The 20,277-nt window shown below is 38.6% G+C and overlaps 1 protein-coding gene across 1 annotated transcript in view; it reads left to right on the forward strand.

Moving 5' to 3' along the window:
- LOC150089263 (retinal homeobox protein Rx3-like) overlaps positions 1 to 6,241 on the forward strand; it is a 60,497-nt gene extending 54,256 nt beyond the window's left edge. Inside the window, exon 3 of the mRNA XM_090390408.1 lies at positions 5,395 to 6,241. Coding sequence (XP_090246534.1) covers positions 5,395 to 5,937 — 543 coding nt within the window. The 3' untranslated portion in view covers positions 5,938 to 6,241. The remainder of the gene's footprint in view (positions 1 to 5,394) is intronic.
- Positions 6,242 to 20,277: the final 14,036 nt, after the last annotated feature.

Raw genomic sequence — 20,277 nt, forward strand, 5'->3', positions numbered from 1 at the left:
AATAGACCCAAGGAAATTCAGCCTACTGCTATCAGATTGCAGGCATTGTCAGAAACATTGATATACATTTTGACAAAGTTCTCCAAGATCCAAACAGCTCGTATCCCCCATGGTCCTCTCTCAAACCATCCTGTGACAGTTATTTCCTATATTGGGGAAAGCACTCTGTTATACAGTGAGTGCATAAAGATATACACTCTGTATATCTTGATGAGATATACTCTCTGTATATCTAATCCGTCAACCATACTTTTTATATCATTTCATTTTATCGTTCTCCTTCTGATGACATCCAACAGGTTCTAAATTATCTGGATGCAGTCCTCTGCATCAATTTTCGTAACAACCGATGCCAACGCCAGATCCCTTCTTTGGAACTGCAATGCGACGAGCCTCTTGGAGGATTTTATCCCCTCTCATAACCTATGTATCTTAAACAAACCACACCAGCCCAGCACTTTCTTCTCTTTGTGGGGTGAATAGAATATTAACTTGACATCAGGAATTGTTAAATACATACATGATTGGATGGTCCATGAAGGTCACACGTTTAGCGACCATAGACGAGAACAGCCTTGCCTCTCTGAATCAACTGAATCCAAAGGAGTACGCTTTTTATGCACAGTCAGACCTTCTCCGCGCTACTGCTGCATCAACTAAAAGGAAAAAAATTCGGACATTTTCTATACCCTGGTGGAACTCTAACCTATCTGACCTGAGAAAAAGAGTACATCTTACCAGAAGACTGTTTCAACACCATCGCTCCTGGCCGGAGACCGTCGTTATGAGACTAAAGAGGAATTATCGTGCACTGAGACCAAAATATTATAAAGAAATCAATAAGCAAAAGGTTCTAACATGGCAAGCTTTCGTTGACACAACGGGAAATTCAGACCCGTGGGGTTGTTCTATATAAACTCTCTAGAGACAAATTGGTTGCAAATGAGATCTTACAACTCTGTGATATGTGATAACTCGGAAACTTTGACTTGGACGGACACTGTTAATGGTATTCTTCATTGGTTGTTTCCTGTCGATGACTGTTCGTCTGATACCCACTTTCAATCATCTGTTCGAAAAATAAACTCTGAATATTCAATCAGCCTGGAAATAGATCTTTTTACATTATCAAAGTTGCAAGCAGCACGACATACTTAGCTGAAAAAAAAACCAAAAAAAAAAAAAAAAAAAAAACCCAGCTTATCTAAGTGTCCTTGAGTGGATTTGATCGAAAATATTGTAATAAAGACTTGGTGAACTGTTCCCTAATATTCTGTTAAATTTGTTTAAGAAATGTCTGCTAAACGGTGTCTTTCCGCGTTTGTGGAAAATGTCCCTGGTGAAGCTCATCAAAAAACCAAGCAAGCCACTTCTTTCCGTCCTATTTCCCTTCTTTCAAACTTGGGAAAGCTATTTGAGCGTATGTTTTATCATAAAATTACAGATTTATTTCATGATCAGGAATCATTCACAACTCACCAATTCGGATTTATAGATGGAAAATGTGAGGACGCTTTATTAAAACTAAAGAAACATGTTAAGAACTTGGATTCGCAGTAGCATTTAGCTATCTTCATAGATTTTGAAGGTGCGTTCGATTCCTTGTGGTGGGAAAGTGTATTGTAAGCTCTGCGTTCCGCTAAGTGTTCGATGCAGCTTTATCAGACCATCCGTAATTACTACATAGAGACAGGTTTAGCCAAGTATCATCCAAAAATCAGATGGTTAGTAGATCTCTCTCGCGTGGATGCCTTCAAGGATCTATCCTGGCACCCCTGTTTTGGAACATTGTTTTAAATGTGTTACTTATCAGAAAATTTCAATTTACTGTCCCAATTGCCTACGCAGATGATTTGGTTTTTATTGTTTCTGGATTTTCAAGATTTCAGCTTAAAACCAGGACGTCTACAGTCATTCTGAACCCAATTGCTTGGACTAAACAAAACAAGCTTACTATATCTCAAGCGAAAACCACGATGATGTCATTTAATCTGGACTGCCCTCCTAGTTTTAAGATTGATGGCAAACAAATATTCTACGTCCGTAACTTGAAATATCTTGGTGTTGTGCTGGGTGACCGAGTTGACTTCACCCTACATTAACAGTCTTCTGGAGAAGGTCAAGAAACTTACTATAGAGAAAATCTCGAAATCATAATGGTATCTTGGCAGGAAGAAGTTCTTGCTCTACTACAAAGCTGTGTTTCTTACAACTGTCGCGTATGGTTCTCTTATCTGGTTTGAGCTTGTTAAAACTGTAAAGTTTCAACTTAAACTGTACTCTCTTCAGTGCTTAATGCTGATGTGTATGCTACGTACCTGCTGGACAGTTTCTACGGATGCCCTAAAGTAATAGTGGGACATTGCCGTTGGATCATCATCTCATATTTAGATCGTTCTGAGTTGATTTAGAACTCGTATCCAAGAGCGTACAGCCATTGTTCTTGAAATAGGCCTCGGAGATTGAGAAAATATTCACTAATAACTGCAATAAATACACCAATTCATATATATGACAAAATTTTCGGCAAATTTTAAAAAAAATAACAGAAAAAAACACATACACGATAAAGACAGGATAAAACTATATATATATTTAATATAACTTCATTTTATTAAAGATTTAGCCATATGTATGAGTTATTGCAGTTATTATGAAGATCTCGCCTTTAATAGAGATCAAGAAATACTTTAATCCACTATAGTCGTCTCTCTTGAAATTGGAGCCAACCCTTAATCCCTTGACCACAGAAATATCTTTGGATATTACCCATTTTATGAGAGTTTGCTCACTACAAAACATTGGTTCTTGTGCTCTCAAATTTTTGATGCAGTCGGGATCCTGGGTTTTGTTAGCGTTTCAGGTGATATTATGTAGGGTGTCTGAATTCTACGTATTACTTAGTAATGATTAATATTGAGCGGATCACCAGGTACGGTCCACTTTATACTTGGATAGGGGCCATGAGTTGTTGTTGTAGTAGGGGTTTAGGAGCATCAGCGACTAAGACTATATTGCTCTGTATGTACTGTCTGTAAATTGCGTGTATTCTGTGTTTGATTTTCTGTTTGCTGGAAGAAAAACCCCACTTTCTGGGAGAATAAAAACCATGTTACGCTCGCCTAAGACCAACTAACTCAGCCGCATTGTTAAAGAGGCCCATAAAAATTCTTCACGTCATCGACGGGATTCGAACTCATCTTTTCTACTCGGTGTGGAGAAGATGGCGATTCCACCAACTGTGCTACCTAGCAGGGCAAAGGATGTGAGAGCAAATGGAGAAATAGATTGCGTGAGGTTCATCTTGTAGAGAGGTGGATATAAGTTAGTAAGCAAGCATTGAGTAATGCTAGATTGTGTCTGAAATCAGAATTTCAGGGCCTTTTCCTCATCTGTCTGTAATGGGAGAACCCCATAATGGATGGCGTCCACTAAAGTTTCCCGATAAACAAAAGAAGATGGTAATTGAAGAATCTTCGAGTTTTTGGATGGTAAAGGAACCTTGCTGCACTTAATATGTGCAGCAACAGCTTCTAAAGAGGTTTTTAGTGGAATAAATCTGGACGGAATTCTACCAGGATTGCTACACCTTCTTTGTTGGAGAGGGCCGATTTTTTCTAGGTCCGCTATAACTTTTTTATCTTGGGAGTCACCTGAGGATTTAAGTTAGTTTGTTTCAAGCAAAATGGTACAGGATCATAACGGAAGATCAAATTATGTAATTATTAGAATTGTTTTTATGAATGGCTTGCATATGACTTTCATGTTTTTTTTTTTTTTTGTCCCAGGGGGAAGTGGAGCGTCCGGAGTTATTGTCATCTCTATTCTTATTTCGATTATAGACTCCATGTCATGGGTATTTCATCCGTGTCACTATGCGTGCTTTCACATAAATTTTTGATACTTGGCAATGTGCATATAGAACAAGAGAACGAGGGGGAAAAAAAATGTTAACCACGTAGAAAATCAATAGGAAGAAGAAGCTCTTCCAATCTCAGACGGATTTGAACCCGAACTTTACTTATTTATTATTATTATTACTTTTTTTAGTTTCTATAGAGAACTTTGAATCTGAATCCTGAAGTTCTCCCCATTATCTTCTAACCTGAGTGCGCTCATGCGCTCTCCGTATGCAAATAGGTCGTCTCATTTAAGGATACAAAGTATGAAACACCTGATGTTCTGTATATTTCAGAGTTCCCGAACGTTTGTTGACTGCGAGCCGCACTTCAAATTATCTTGCGAGCCACCATAGGTAGATTATGAAAATAAACAATTCATGGTAAAGAACTTTTTTATTTAAACTTTAATTCATATAATTGTACCATTATTAAACTTTTTAAAAGCGCAGTCTTTCAGAATTATTAGCTCTTGCCATCTACCGCAAGAGACAACGCTGCACACTTTACTGAAGTCTAACCTACATTCTCATGAAAGCCACAACAGATTTTTTCCTTCTCCCCTTTAAGAGGATGTTTAATACCTTTTAGGGAAGTTCTAAGCAATCAGGAAGTGCTTTTGATGATTGTGTGAGATAGAATTGTGTCTTGGTCCATTTGTAACTCACGAGCTACGCGCGTTGCAAACGTTCGGTATATTTATTCCAGTTTAGTTGGAAATCAAGCCATTCGGTGGTTGCGAACTCGCCTTTTAAAAGCTAGACTTACTGAGTTTTAAGATATTGATAAGCTTTCTTAGACAGTTTTTTTTTTGTTGTAGCAGATTTCGCTCCCATCATTCAGTTCGCATGTGACGTCGGTAAAATCACTGGAACGATTGTGCAGAGCTTTCCTTGAATTCTTAATAAGCTAAGAAATGAACTGTACATCAACTCAGATAAACAACAGTTGAATTCAACAGCATTTAGATTTTAAATTCTTTCCCGAACTTCTTGTGACGAACAGATAGTCTTAGTTACATAGTGAAGATACTGTTAACTGGCAGCGCACCGCTCCCTTCTAACGATATAAATTGTGTTGAGCGTAACAAAACAATTCTTATTTGATGAGGCTCTTCAGTGTTTTGGTTACCAGTGTGTAGGCTTAATTGATTTTAGCATAATTTGTTGTCACAATATTGGCGTGCTTTGTGAGAATTTCTGGAATTAATTAATTAATTGCTGGCATATTCTTCTTAAACTCTTTGTGATTGACCTGGAAAATTAAATTCAGCAACCAGGTTATTGTTAATTTTGTGAAATTAAACCTGAATTCAATTAAGGAGTTGTGGCATTACTGCAATGTTTTAATTTTTCTCTTTAAAATCGAAACTGGTCATCCTCTTCCCTCCACTTCTAAAAATATCATCTATTGATGTGTCCAGTTGAAGTTTTGACATTGCTATGAATGGCGCCAAACGTTTCTTTTACTTAAAATCTTTTTCCTTTTGTTTCAGGTATGGTTCCAGAACCGCCGAGCCAAGTGGAGGCGTCAGGAGAAACTTGATAGTCAAAACGCATTAAGAACTTTAAGTCACGTCTCTGGTGATTACAGCGGAAATGGGTCCACTACCCTCAGCCGTCCCCATTCCCCTTCCGGCATGTCTTTAAGTCTGGGTTCGTGCTCGCCGACCTCACTGACCTCGCCAACTGGAGCTGCTTTGTCGCTGGATCCTTGGTTGACACCTCCGTTATTAGGATCGTCTCTGGCAACACTTCCCGGTTTTCTTAACCACCACCCCACTGTCTATCCCAGTTACTTGACTCCACCTTCGGCTGCTCCCCTTCCCGTGGCGACGGCGATCAACGGCATAATCCAGGGCACACCGATCACTTCTGCTGCCCTCGACCATTCTGGTCCTATCAACCTGTCGCTAGGTGGCACTGACTGTGAAGGTGACGATGGCGTATTCGACCCTCGCAATTCGAGCATCGTAGCTTTAAGAATGAAGGCCAAAAAGCACGTGGAGTTTCTGAAAAAGGGATTGACTATAATGTAGATAATGACGTCACTACAGAGATTGCCAAACTATTTTCGACCGAAATGTTTCCTCGAAGAAATGCGAATTTAAATCACCCAGTTGCTGTAACATCTTTATATCCCACACACACACACACACGCGCGCGCAAATACACAGACATTGTAAAGTACGGTGGAGATAACACACAGAGAGGCTCTATTTTGGAAACTTACCATTTATACAAAAAACATGGATTCAATCGGACAGATTCCAGACGGCGACTACAACATTCGCTTTGATCTCTTCCTTTACTTATTTGAGGATTCAAGGCATGTTTGCTACATTTCCAGAAGGTTAATAAAAACCGCTAATTTTTATCTTTTAAAAATATTATTATTCTATAAAATTGAAATTTCAGATCGGATTTAAAAATTTTCATAATAATGAAAATTTAGCATTTCCACATTTTACCGTTATAATAGTAATTGTAAAATGTGGAATGGCCGTTCCTTCGCTATCGAATAAATTTCTATTAATTTATCTCTTGAATGTTAATTGAGCTCATGCAATACTTAAATGGTTATTCTTAAATCCCTCAGAAAATGTAACTCCTTGTTCCTCAATATCCACGAAGTTGTATTGTAAAACACAAACTGATTTTATTCTTTTAAGATTTGCCAGAATTAATAAATCAATATTATCGATAAGTTGTTAATATTAATTAGTGCTTGAAGAGAATCAAAAAGCTGTTCTGAGTGGAATGTTCATGAATGAAAGTGGAGGGACGCATTTTGTTTTAAATGTATATTTGTATCAGTAGTCAGTACGTCGGCCAGATGATTTCAGTTAAGATGGCTGCAACTTTCCCAAAACAGCAGAGTAATTATTGTACAAGTCATTTAAAATCTACCTTATAGTGCATGGTTATGCCATTGGCCCTTCACCAAGCAATAGCATCTAATTTACCCTAACTTTGTGCCAGACTATAAGGTAAATTTTAGATTTACAGATTTGATAGGCAATTAAATGTATCTCTTAATTTTTTAAATAAAAAGAGCTTGTTTGAGCTTCTGATGGTTAGAAGCTGAGGATGAACGTAAAATACTCTCTCGTTTCTCTTCAGAAGAAAAAAAAAGCAGGCAATTGTTATGGCAACTGAGACGTACTTCACTGAAGACTGAATAATGTAAATTATTTGATACTTTCAAGAAGATTTTATTTTATTTTTTATGTTATTGTTAAGAGGACTACGTGAGAATTCTACAAAGTATGTAACTGGAGTCTTATTAGGAAAAGATATCTTAGTGGACTGCTAAGTACGATTTCTGTTTCTGTGTGTTTGTATTCTATTTCAGTGTATATTATGATGTATGAAATAAAGCCGGTGTGTTTAGAAACATAAGAATTATTACCCTCTACATTTGTTCGTTTTAATTGATTTTAATGGATAAAATACAATTTTACTCAAACAAATATAATTTATTCTTGAAATTCGTGTTTGGTACGATGTATACTATGCTCTCAGAAGTATGCGGAAACTAGCCAGATCTCCAACAACATAGAGCTTATGGAGTTCCAAAGACATCTGATTGACAAAAGTCCATTGAACAGGGTGATATAAAAGTCAAGAAAGATCCATAGGTCAGAAACAGGTGGGGGATCTTTAAATATAGTGGTACGTCATGCAAGCAGTTGCCTCTACGAGCAGGAAGGCAAGACAAATCAACTAGAATAACTCGAAAAGTATTGTACAAGTTGCACAGTCTTAGGTTCTATGGTAAAGTTGCACATCTAGAGCAGGATTTTTCAATTTTTTTCTTAAGACTGAATCCTTTCATCATCCGCAGAACTCCATATCTTTTAAAATATCTATTATTAATAACAAATTTAAAACAACGTGTATATATTAATTAAAAAATCAGTGATAAAAATTGACCTCTGGGGACGCTTTGTCTGTGGACAAAGATACTGCAGAAGGTTTGTTGGGAGAATGCTGGAAGAAGGTTGATCCAATGACGAAAGACAAAGATACTGCAGAAGGTTTGTTGGGAGAATGCTGGAAGAAGGTTGATCCAATGACGAAAGACAAAGATACTGCAGAAGGTTTGTTGGGAGAATGCTGGAAGAAGGTTGATCCAATGACGAATTTTGGAGGAAAACAGAGAACTGGAATTCAATGGTAATAGTGCCTTAAAACATTGATTTTGAACATTCCAGTCTATTACACAGTGTTGATTCACTGGAAATGGATCTCTTGCATTTGCTAGCATGATAACATTCCGAGTCACAAAGAGAAGCTTGTAAGAATCGGAGATGGGGGGACAAAAATATGGTGGAACTGTTATGGAGAAGGAGTGGAACAAATTGATTAATTGATTTCCCTACCATAAACTGGTAGCAAACATTTTCAGTTGGATTGCGGGTGTCAGTAAAGCCAAAGATGGCCTACATAAAATACAAAAACATTTCCTAAAGAAACATTCGTGTTTCTAGAAACTACTAGAGGTCGCGTACTTCTGAGATTGTAATGTATATCTTATTTGAACTCACTCTTAAATTTCTGTGAATGAAGACTTAAATTCACAACTGTCAGGTATTCGTTGCTGTATTTCTCCTCGGAGTAAAGAGTGGAAATAGGACACAAATGAAAGAGCTTTTCAAGGCACTTTAATCAAAAGAAAAAAAAAATAAATAGGAATTCCAACAGCCATAGCCGGATTCAGAGAAAATTTTGTTCAGGCAAAGTATGCGATTCATCCCCTTCCTCCTAGTGTAAAAAATTTTGATATTTTCGAATAATAATAAAAATAAGAACAACCGCAATAATTAATTATTTTATTAACTAAATACGCAAGTTGTATACATATAATCACTGTACAATAAACCCATTAGGCCTTTTATCCCATAACAAATAAAGATTTATTGCCACCAGTGGCCCAGCCCAACTTGCATTTCGAGGTGGGGGTGATTATGTATCTCATAAATAGTTTTATAAATATAATTTTTCCATTGTGCCACTGATTCAAACTGCATGAAACACAACATCCAAATAACGCGTGTGCCCGGGAACAGGACGAATACCTGCTGTTACGTTGTTTGCATGGTGGTAAACAGCATGCAACTCCTGTACGAGGACAGAATAGAGAGATCGCCATTCCCACATTTGTCTCTTCAGTAATTCCCAAATATGCTCAGTTGGATTTCGTTTTTTATTTAGCGGTCAACTGACTCAATAACTGATCACGTCATCTGAAGAATATCTTCATTTCCTTTTGAAGCAATTTGTTCATACCCGAGTCCCATGTGGAATATAAAAATATCGTCCTTGTAATTTGTTTCAGGGATCAAAAGTAGAGGTCATTAATGTCCCCATAATAACAACTTACCCGTGATGCCACCATTGTTTAGCCCACCGAATTCCATTATTACTTCTTCTGGAGGCCCCGAGTGCCAAGCGTATTTCGAGGCCAAAGAGATGTTTTTGCGATTTATAGAGTGCTCTGGAAAAGCGATTAAAGTTATTTTTGAAGTTCGTACATTTCTATCAAGCGTCCAACTTTAAAAATAGTTCTATACTTGAAAAGCCACAGGTTAGAATACAAAAAGGAGAAACACCTCTTTTAACCATTTCATATATTTCTAGTTTTACTAACTAACACTTCAACCGCTTGGCCTCCTAGCGGCACTGCTCCTGCCTCCCCGTGAGGCCGGAAATCTTAGCAGAAAAGTTCTCTTGCCAAGGGCTAAAAGGAGCAATCGTGGCAAACACAGACCATCAGCACGTTGAGAATTTTAATGTTCCCTCACTAGTCAGCCTGTGAGTAAATTGTCTCACTTTGTCATACAGAAACATCTGGAAGGTATTGCAGAATCTCCTAAGACAGTTAAGAGACTGCAATGGGACCTCTTAATAGAATTACGAACCACAGACATTCACAGAAACTTTTACAGCTTACTAACTTTGCAGCAGGCATTCCAGTAAAAATATCTCCTCACGCAACCAATAAAAATTACTATTTTTCACCGGGGGGATTTTATTCCACCGGGGGTGAAACTCAACCCCGGTCACTTCCCTGGATTCAACACTGCTATGAATGCAACACGTCACAGAACCTGCTGTAAATATGCACACTGGGCTTCGAACAGACAATTGCAAAAGTGGGCATGCAAGATGACACGTTCAACAGAATTAACAGACTTCCAACGTGGAATGATAGTAGGATGCCATATAAGCAAGCGTTCTGTATGAGACATCGCAGTCACTCTGGGGATCCCTAGGTCAACGATTAGTGAAGTCATATGCAAAGAGAAGGACATATGACGTCATATACGCTTCTCATATGTTCTTTTTTTTTTTTTTTTGTCAAAAGGCAGATGTTCGCATATTAATGGTAGGACAGTGTATATATCGAACTCCTTATAAGATATTTTAAATGCCAGCAATTTGGCCTTTCCCAGAGACATGGAGATGCAACATGTGCAAACTGTGGGTGTAAAACTCATACACAAACAGAATGCATGGCACCAACCCACAATCTCCTAATTGCAACGCCAGCCATCCAGCATACTCCAACGATTGTGAACTCTGGAAGTTGGGGAAAAAAATTCAAAAATGTAAAGTTAAAAATAAAGTTTCCTACCAAGAGGCAAGAAAATAACTAAAATTAAGTATATCAATATGCACATATGATTCTGATACTTACAGTCACCAATCAGTAGCATGTCAGACAGAAGTGTTTGTCTCTCCAGACATATAGATCTCAGACTTGGTTCGATCAGTTCTCTCGGTCCAGCATCCATCTCCACCGGTAGTAGACCAATTCAATGATACACCAGTGACAGTTAAATTGCGGAGACTTTCCCATTGTCAAGCATTGGAGAATTTTCAAAAATCAGATCCTGTTGAGATGAAACAATGGACACCGATGATACAAACAACCAAGAAGATCTTGAAATACATGCAGATGATAGAAAGCAGGACGCCCTACTTTTTCACGAAAAGAAAAATCAAAAATCGACATATATAAACAAGCCATTGACAAAAAGGAGACAGACTTATCTTCCCCCCACAAAACCAAATAATGGAACAAATCATACGATGGAATTGCTGAGGTTTTCGCAATATTTATGATATCTATGAATTAATTTACCGTTACAATCCTGCTGCCATATGCTTACAAGAAACGAATTTAACAACAAAAATATCGGTTTCTGCAAAATTTATCCTGTCTTCAGACATGATCGATCTGATACTAACAGCCTCCATGGAGGTGTAGCTGTACTCACGACTACAGCTAGTCCTCCAGACGAATTCTATTGCAAACATATTTGGAAGCTGTTGACAAACGGATAGTAATTGGTATCACTCTGACACTGATCTCTATTTATCATCCGCCGAAGCAATCATGTACAATTCAACAACTGGAGAATCTTATTTCTCAATTACCATTTCCTATTTGTCCATTAGGAGATTTTATTGGACATCATTCATTATGGGGTTTTTGGTATCAGACGAATGTGGTGAGCTTATTGAAATGTTACTTTACAGAGAGAATTTGACACTATTGAATACTGGCTTACTCACTCACATCCATTTTCCTACTGGGTCAAGTACTGTAATAGATCTCTCAATCTGCTCTTCGATCCCCTTCCCAATTAAAGAATGGGCAGTACACGACAATTCTCTGAACAGCGACCACTATCCACTGATCTATAGTATTCAAACCACCCATTCCAAACAAACAAAAACAAAATGGAAATTTTCCAAAGCAGACCAGACAAATTTTTCCAGTCATGTATCTTTTGATGACGGCATCATTGAGTCTTCTGCTATTGACATTGACACCGATCATATCACAACGGAGATACCAACAACTGCAACAGTCGCCATTCACAGACTCAAATAATTAGAAACCATCGGCATACCAATCACTGGTGGAACGGTGATTTTAGGAAACTGAAAAGATAAAAAAAAAAACGCAGCATGGAATCCTTCCCGAAATCTTCCACCACTGCCAACCTTATTAACTTCAAGAGACTGAGAGCCAAAGCTCGTTACTTTCGGAAGAAGGCCAAAAAAGATGCCTTGATAAAATTTGCTTTCTCAATCAATAAAGATACTGATACCCGAATAATCTGGGAAAAAATAAAGAAGCTAAATTGTAAATATCATATGTTACCTTCTTCTTTTATTAATTGGAATGGGAATGAGATCTCTTCTCCTGGGGAAATTGCCAGTACCTTAGGAACTGTGTTCACAGAACACAGTTCCTAAACCTCCTCAACTGCAAGTCAACCGTCTTTTCAAAAAATTAAAGCCGAAGCTGAGAAAAGGAAACTGAACTTCAAAGCTGCATGTCCCTTTTTTCTATAACCAACCACTAACAATATCTGAACTGAAAGAATCTATATATACCTCAAGAAATAGCATTCTTGGCCGTGACGGAATTTACAATATAGTGCGTCAGCATCTCAATCAGAAATCACTATCCTCATTGCAAAACTTTTACAATCGGATATTCTCAGAACGTATATTTCCCACTTCTGGCAACACACTTTCCAAAGCAGACCATGTAATAGCCATACCTATACCTGGAAAAAATCATCCGATTCCTCATAATTATAGACTAATTTCTCTAACCAGCTGCTTGAGTAAGACTGGAAAAAATAGTTCACCATCGAATCACCTGGTGCCTTGAATCCCGAAACATAATCAGTTTGGCTTTCGGAAGAATTGACCTTCCCTAGACCTCGTGAAAAAAGCTGAATCAAACATAAGAAACGCAACCATCAGAAATCAACACCTCATCATGATATGCCTAGATATAGAGAAGGCTTTTAATACTACCAATGGTGCTACGGCGTTCAAAGAGATCTTCATTTTATTCATATGAGGCCATTTACCATATTTTATTCAAAGCTTCCTTCTATACAGCTTTTTCCAAGTTAGGTACCGGTAGGTTTTATCCAAAACATACATACAAGAAGAAAGAGTCCCACAAGGATCTGTTTTCAGCGCCACTCTGTTTGCAATTCGAATAAACAATATCACAAAGAGCATTGAAAACACCGTTGAATCCTATCTCTATGCAGATGATGTTACCATATTCTGTCATTTCTGGAATATGAACTATATTGAGAGGCATCAACAAATGTTCATTAATAACATTGATGGCACAACATGGATAAATAAATATCTTTATTTATCCAAAAACTGTCAAGCCACAAACCTACAGCCATACATTTCTGCATCAAGCGCAGAATGCATCCTAAACCTGAGTGTCGCTTGTTCAATAATCCTCTGCCAATTGTGAACAGTATTCACCGCCTAGGGCTAATTTTTGATAAGAAGCTCAACTTCCAGAAGCACATAAAATATCTAAGAACCACTTGCAAAAGAAAATGAATATACTCCTGGTTATCTCCAGTACATCTTGGGGTGCAGATCGTTATACCCTGCTCCGCTTATATATAAGTCCCTAATTAAATCTCGGCTAGATTACTGAGCACCTGTTTATGACTCAGCTAGGGAGAGCACCTTGGCCTGTCTTGAGCCCATCCAATGTTCTCCTTTTAAATAAATAAATTTTCTGTTTATACTCCGGGACGACCAAACGGTCAGAGGAGTTCACAAGATAGACAGATCACAAGAAACAGCACCGTATTCAGTAGTCACGGACTTGAACCCCGGTCACTCAAGGCACGTGTAACTTATGCACCCGCGCGCCTGACTACTAGGCTACGGCGGCCTCTTTTAGGATAGCCCTAGGTACACATAGAACATCATCAGTTCAAAGTCTATGTTGAGACTCACGAACCTCCACTTAGCATCAGAAGAAAGATGTTGCTGATGAACAACTCAGCTAAAATTAAAAGCCTGCCCACTCATCCTATTTGGCTACTACCACATGGATCCTCAGTCGAAAGCTCACTATGCAAATAAACCCAGAACAATTCGGCCTACTGGTATCAGACTGCAGAATCTAACAGAATGCTGGAACATTCAAGTTGATAATATCCTCAGAGAATCAAAGAATCCGGATCCCCTTGGACCCTTTTTTGTGATGAATACTTTCAGCAACGGGGTAAAAGTTCTATAGCAAATATTAACATCCAACGATTACATTTTTCTCACACACAAAAGTATCCCCACTTTACTAAGATCTACGCTGATGGTTGAAAGTTTGACAATCAAGTGTGTGCAGCTGCTGTCTTCTCTGATACAACTGTTTCATTTTCACCTCCGGCCGGATGGAACAGTTATACTGCTGAGCTCCATGCTATTAAACTTGCACTGAAAAGCATCTCACTCCTGTCAAATAAAAGCATGATATACACTGACTCACAGAGTGTTCTTTTAGCTTTGAAAAGCAGTTCCTCATCGTACAATCCTTTTTATTAAAGCCCATAAAACATGAGCTGATACGTCTTCGTGAGCATCAGCAAACTGTTATCTTCTCTTGGATCTCAGACCACAGTAGTATTTCAGGAAATGAATTTGCAGATGCTGCTGCAAAGCATCACTCCAGCACAGCCTCAACAAATGATCTAGTCCCAAATCCTGATTATAGACACAAGATACGGAGAACGTGCATGGAACGATGGACACTTCTGTGGAAAATGCAAACAATTAACAAACTTTTTTAAACAAAACCTGAACCACAAGTATCGACTTCTAGTCTTTGGCAAAAAAAAAAAAAAATAATAAATAAACGAAGAAGTAATCTTAGCCAGGACCCGAGTAGGTCACACTCACCTCACACATCTCTACTGCTTATAGGAAATGATCCTCCGCAGTGTACGCATTGCAGCAACTGCATACAAAAAAAAAAAAAAACATACTCCTTGAATGTAGTTTTTTCAACAATGCCCGACACACTTCTTTCAATTTCTTTTCAAATCTACAAGAACATTTCTCTCTCAGTAGCATCATAGGTAAAGAAGCAAATCTTTGAATTCTTTCTCTGTTTAAAACAACTTAAAATGTATGACCGTTTCTAATTGGTCCCCGAGTAGTTCTCAATTAATTTGGGAAGCCCAATATAGCCTAAGTATCCTTTGCGCCAGAAACAACCACAACAATGATTTGTGCCTCTTCCTGTTTTTTTTTTTTTACAGCCGTACATTTTTAGAAAATGTTTATTCAGCTTCTCGGCATCATTCTACTGTTTTGGCGTTCCTAAAACCTGGTAAAGATCCAACCAGCCCCCATAACCATAGATCAATATTTCTCTCAAGCTGTTTCAGCAAAATCCTTGAAAAAATGTCCACAGTACACTCGTCTGGATCATTGAGTCAGAACATCTAATGATCCATAGTCAATATGGCTTTCTAAAAAACAGGTCATGCTTTGATCTCATGGTCAAAGCTGAATTTTCGATTCGTAATGCCTTCGTTAATTATGAACATCTAGTAATGGTTTCGATAAATATAGAAAAGGCTTTTGACACCACATTGCGGCATGGCATACTTAGTGATCTTTACTCTCTCGGTCTACGGGACAATTTTCCCATATTTGTGAAGAATTTTTTACAGACTAGATCGTTTCAAGTTCGATACCAACATGTTCTCTGTGCAACTTTCATTCAGAACGAAGCTGTTCCACAGGCATCAGTGCTGAGTGCCACTCTTTCTGCTCTTAGAATAGCTTCTATCACTAAACAGCTTTCAAAAAGAGTTGAGACTTACCTTTATGCGCATGACCTTTCTATCTCCTAACATTTCCAAAACATGAGATCTATTGAACGACAGCTTCGGATATCACTTAATAAAATACAGCATGGACAAGATTTAATGGCTATCGACTCTCGCAGCAGAAAACAGTTGCTATTCATTTTGTAACCAAAGAAAACTTCATCCGACCCAGAACTTCAAATTTCCAATGTCTCCATCCCAAGTTTCTAGATATCTTCTTAGACTCAGGGCTTACCTTCTACCACCACTTAAAGCCAACAAAATTGTCACTGGCGACACCGCTCCTGCCTCCACGTGGCGGGGCCGGTAACCTGGGGGAAAAACCAACCCTCGGGGCGAAAAGGAGCAAAGATGGAAACAAGCGAATTTCCACGTTTAGAGCCAAAGTGCTCTCAACATGAACTTGACAATGACACCGACCATGACTTCTCTCTTTCAAAGAGACTTAAAAAAGACACTAGGAAGCAGGAATCTCCAGCTTTCCTAATAATACACTCTTTGTCATCCCAACCTGTGAGCAAGCTCTCACCTTTCATCATCCAGAGATGCCTAGAAAACGCTGCAGGTTCACCAAAAATGGTTAAACGTGTCCAATCAGGAGATCTACTAGTAGAGACTTGTTACTCAAGACATTCTGAGTTACTACTAAAACTTACTTCTCTAAGCGGAATACCGATTCAGGTCACCCCACACAACACACTAAATTCTTCCAAAGGAGTGATCTCTGAATGGGATCTATTATACGTTTCTGAGGAAGAAATTGTCCAGGAGCTAAAAGATCAAAATGTCTCTCATGCAAAACGTATCATGATCAGAAAAGACGGCAACTTAACTCCCACGCGAAACATAATCTTGACTTTCAGTACGCCAAATCTACCGGATTCTGTCAAAGCAGGTTACTTGAATTGCCGCATTAGGCCTTACATCCCAAATCCGCTCAGATGCTTTAAATGTCAAAAGTTCGGCCATTCTCAGACAGCATGCCGTGGAGACGCCATATGTCCAAACTGCAGCTGCAAGAATCACACACAAGCAGAATGCAAAGCTCCAACACCACAGTGTCCTAATTGTAGTGGCAAACATCCAGCCTACTCTAAAGACTGTGAACTATGGAAGATAGGTAAAAAAATACAAAAATATAAAATTGAAAATAAAGTCTCTCACCAAGAAGCGAAAAAACAGATCAACTTAAGTATGCCAAAGCGCACTTATGCTTCTACCACTCTCAAACATGAATCAGTAGCATGTCAGACTGAAGTATCCATCTCTCCAAATATATCAATATCAGACTGGGCACGATCAGTACTCTTGATCCAGCATCCATCTAAACCGAATTCAATAGACCAAAGCAATAACACGCCACTCACAATTCCAACCCAGAGACTTCCGCATCATCAGGCAGCAGAAAATTTGCAAAAACCGCATTCTGCTGAGACGAAAGTATCAGGTCTAACAAGCATGGATACGGATGATTCTATCGGTCAAGAAGAACTGCTTGAAATACATGCAGAAGATGATATGGACGACAGCAATGAATCGGGACGTCCCACTTTTCCCCGAAGAGAAAAAAACCAAAACCGGACCGTCATAAACAGTCAACTTATAAAAAGCAGTCAGATACATCTTCCACGAACAAAACCAAATAATGGAACACATCATTCAATGGAATTGTAGAGGTTTTCGTAGCAACATCGATGATATTAATGAACTAATTCACTGCTTCAATCCGGTAGCTATGTGCCTACAGGAAACCAACTTGACTCCCCAAGTTTCCACCACAGTCAAAAATTACACTATCTACAGACAAGATAGATCTGACACTAATAGTGCTCATGGAGGAGTAGCCATCCTGTTGGACTCAAGAGTTCCTTCCAGATGCATTCCATTGCAAACCTCTTTAGAAGCTGTTGCCACATGCATAGTAATTGGAATCACCGTTACATTGGTCTCAATTTATCTTCCACCAAATCGTCCATATTCTATCCAGGAAATCGAAGATCTCGTGTTGCAACTACCAGTTCCCTTCTGTCTACTAGGTGACTTTAATGCTCACCACCCATTATGGGGTTCTTCCAGCTTAGACAGGCGTGGAAAACTTGTTGAAACGTTAATAGATAGACAGGATCTAACGTTGTTAAATACTGGCTCTCCTACCTATGTTCATTTTCCTACCGGATCAACCTCTGCAACAGACCTTTCCATTTGCTCTCCAGTGCTCTATCCAAGTATCCAGTGGGTAACTCTTAACGACCCTCACAACAGCGATCATTTCCCAATAATATGCAAAGTTCAAACTTCCCGTTCATTACCAACAGACAATCCAGTAAAATGGAAATTTCCGAAGGCTGACTGGATAAAATATAGCTCGCTTGTCTCGTTCGACAACCATATCATACAGTGCTCTTCTATCAACCATGTTACTGAACATATAACAAACCAAATATTAACAGCTGCAACTGCTGCAATTCCACAATACCAAGTCAGGAAAAAGCGAAAATTAAACTATTGGTGGAACGAAGAGTGCAACAATGCAAAAAAAGAGAAAAACAAAGCTTGGAATCAATTCCACAAACATCCAACCACTTCCAATCTTATTAATTACAAGCGACTTAGAGCAAGAGCCCGTTATATCAGACGGAAAGCAAAAAAAGAATCTTGGATTAAATTCGCTTCCTCAGTTAATAAAAATACAGACATCAGACTGATCTGGAATAAGATAAAATTGTTAAATGGCAAAATTCCTCCAACATCTACTCCACTAATTAATTGGAATGGACAGGAACTCTCTACTCCTGCAGAAATCGCAAATGCACTAGGATCTGTATTTTCCCAGTTGTCCTCCTCAACTTCTTATGACCAATCGTTTCAAAAAATTAAAGGCGTAACTGAAAAATCCAAACTGAATTTCACTGACAGATGTGCACTAAAATATAATCAACCATTTACCATGGTTGAACTCCAGCATGCTCTTACCAACACAAGAAACAGCGCTGCTGGACCTGATGGGATATTTTATATAATGCTCAAAAATTTAAATACAAAGTCACAGTCATCACTGCTGTTCTTCCTCAATCGAATATTCACTGAACATACATACCCAAGCTCCTGGCGTCATTCCTACGTTCTGGCTGTCCCAAAACCTGGTAAAGACAACTGTTCCTCAAAACTACAGACCAATTTCACTTACCAGCTGTCTGAGCAAAACCCTCGAAAAAATGGTTCACCACCGTCTGACTTGGTATCTTGAGTCCCAAAACTTAATCAATAACAATCAATTTGGTTTCAGAAAAAATCGATCATCATTGGACCTTATGATTAAAGCCGAAGCAAACATCAGAAATGCATTCATCAAAAAGGAGCATCTCGTTATGGTCTGTCTGGATATTGAGAAAGCCTTTGACACCACATGGCGTTTCGGCATTTTAAAGGATCTACATTCTCTTGGCCTGAGAGGAAATTTGCCATATTTCATCAAAAATTTCTTAGAACAAAGATCCTTTCAAGTTCGTTACCAAGGAATTCTCTCTAAAAACTTTGCTCAGGAAGAAGGAGTCCCTCAAGGGTCCGTTCTCAGTGCCACTCTATTTGCAATTAGAATTAATCACTTAACTGAACTTATTCCGAAAACAGTAGACTCATATCTTTATGCCGATGATCTCACAATTTCCTGCCACTCTCAAAACATGAACTACATTGAGAGACAATTGCAGATATCAATAAATCAGATCCAGATTTGGATGACACAAAACGGTTACAGACTATCCAGCCAGAAATCTACTGCCATTCATTTCTGTACCATACGTAAAATGCATCCTGATCCTGAACTCCATTTAGATAACCATCTTATTCCAATAGCAAATAGTATTCGTCTACTTGGCTTAATTTTTGACTGTAAGTTAAACTATCAAAAACACATTGAACATCTCCGGACAGCTTGCCAAAAAAAAATGAACATACTCAGAGCCTTATCAGCAACAACCTGGGGAGCAGATCGCTACACCTTGCTTCACTTATACAGATCCATAATTAGATCTCGTCTGGACTATGGCGCACCTGTCTTTGATTCTTCTAGGGAAAGTGTCTTATCTAGTCTCAACCCTATTCAACATTCAGCTCTAAGAATAGCTCTAGGTGCGTTTAGAACATCTCCAGTGCAAAGTCTCTATGTAGAAGCCTACGAAGCTCCTCTAAACATCAGAAGACAGATGCTACTATTGAACTACGCCACCAAGATTCAAAGTCAGTCGACGCATCCTAATTGGTCAATATTTAATGATCCGCCACTCACCATGTTTTATAGAAACAAGCCACATGCAACGAGGCCTGCAGGTATTAGGTTAATGGAACTAGCAGAAAATTGGAATATACAACTCAATAAAGTCCACCAAGAACCTACAGATCACGTTCCTCCATGGTCTGTCATCTTGCCGTATTGTGACTATTATTTCCACCAATGGGGAAAACACTCTTTAATGGGTATTAACATCCAGCAGCTCCACACTGCACATTTACAAAGTTATCCTGACTTTGCGAAAATATATACTGACGGCTCAAAGTCTGAGAATGGATCAGGTGCAGCAGTGGTATTCCATGACACTATCACTTCCGTGTCACTTCCGACAGAATGCAGCAGTTACACCACTGAATTATATGCCATAAAACTTGCTCTGGAAAACATTTCCCATC

This window comes from Mastigoproctus giganteus, chromosome 2, assembly GCF_048544385.1.
Source record: "Mastigoproctus giganteus isolate SK-2022 chromosome 2, ASM4854438v1, whole genome shotgun sequence".
Taxonomy (NCBI): Eukaryota; Metazoa; Arthropoda; class Arachnida; order Uropygi; family Thelyphonidae; genus Mastigoproctus; species Mastigoproctus giganteus.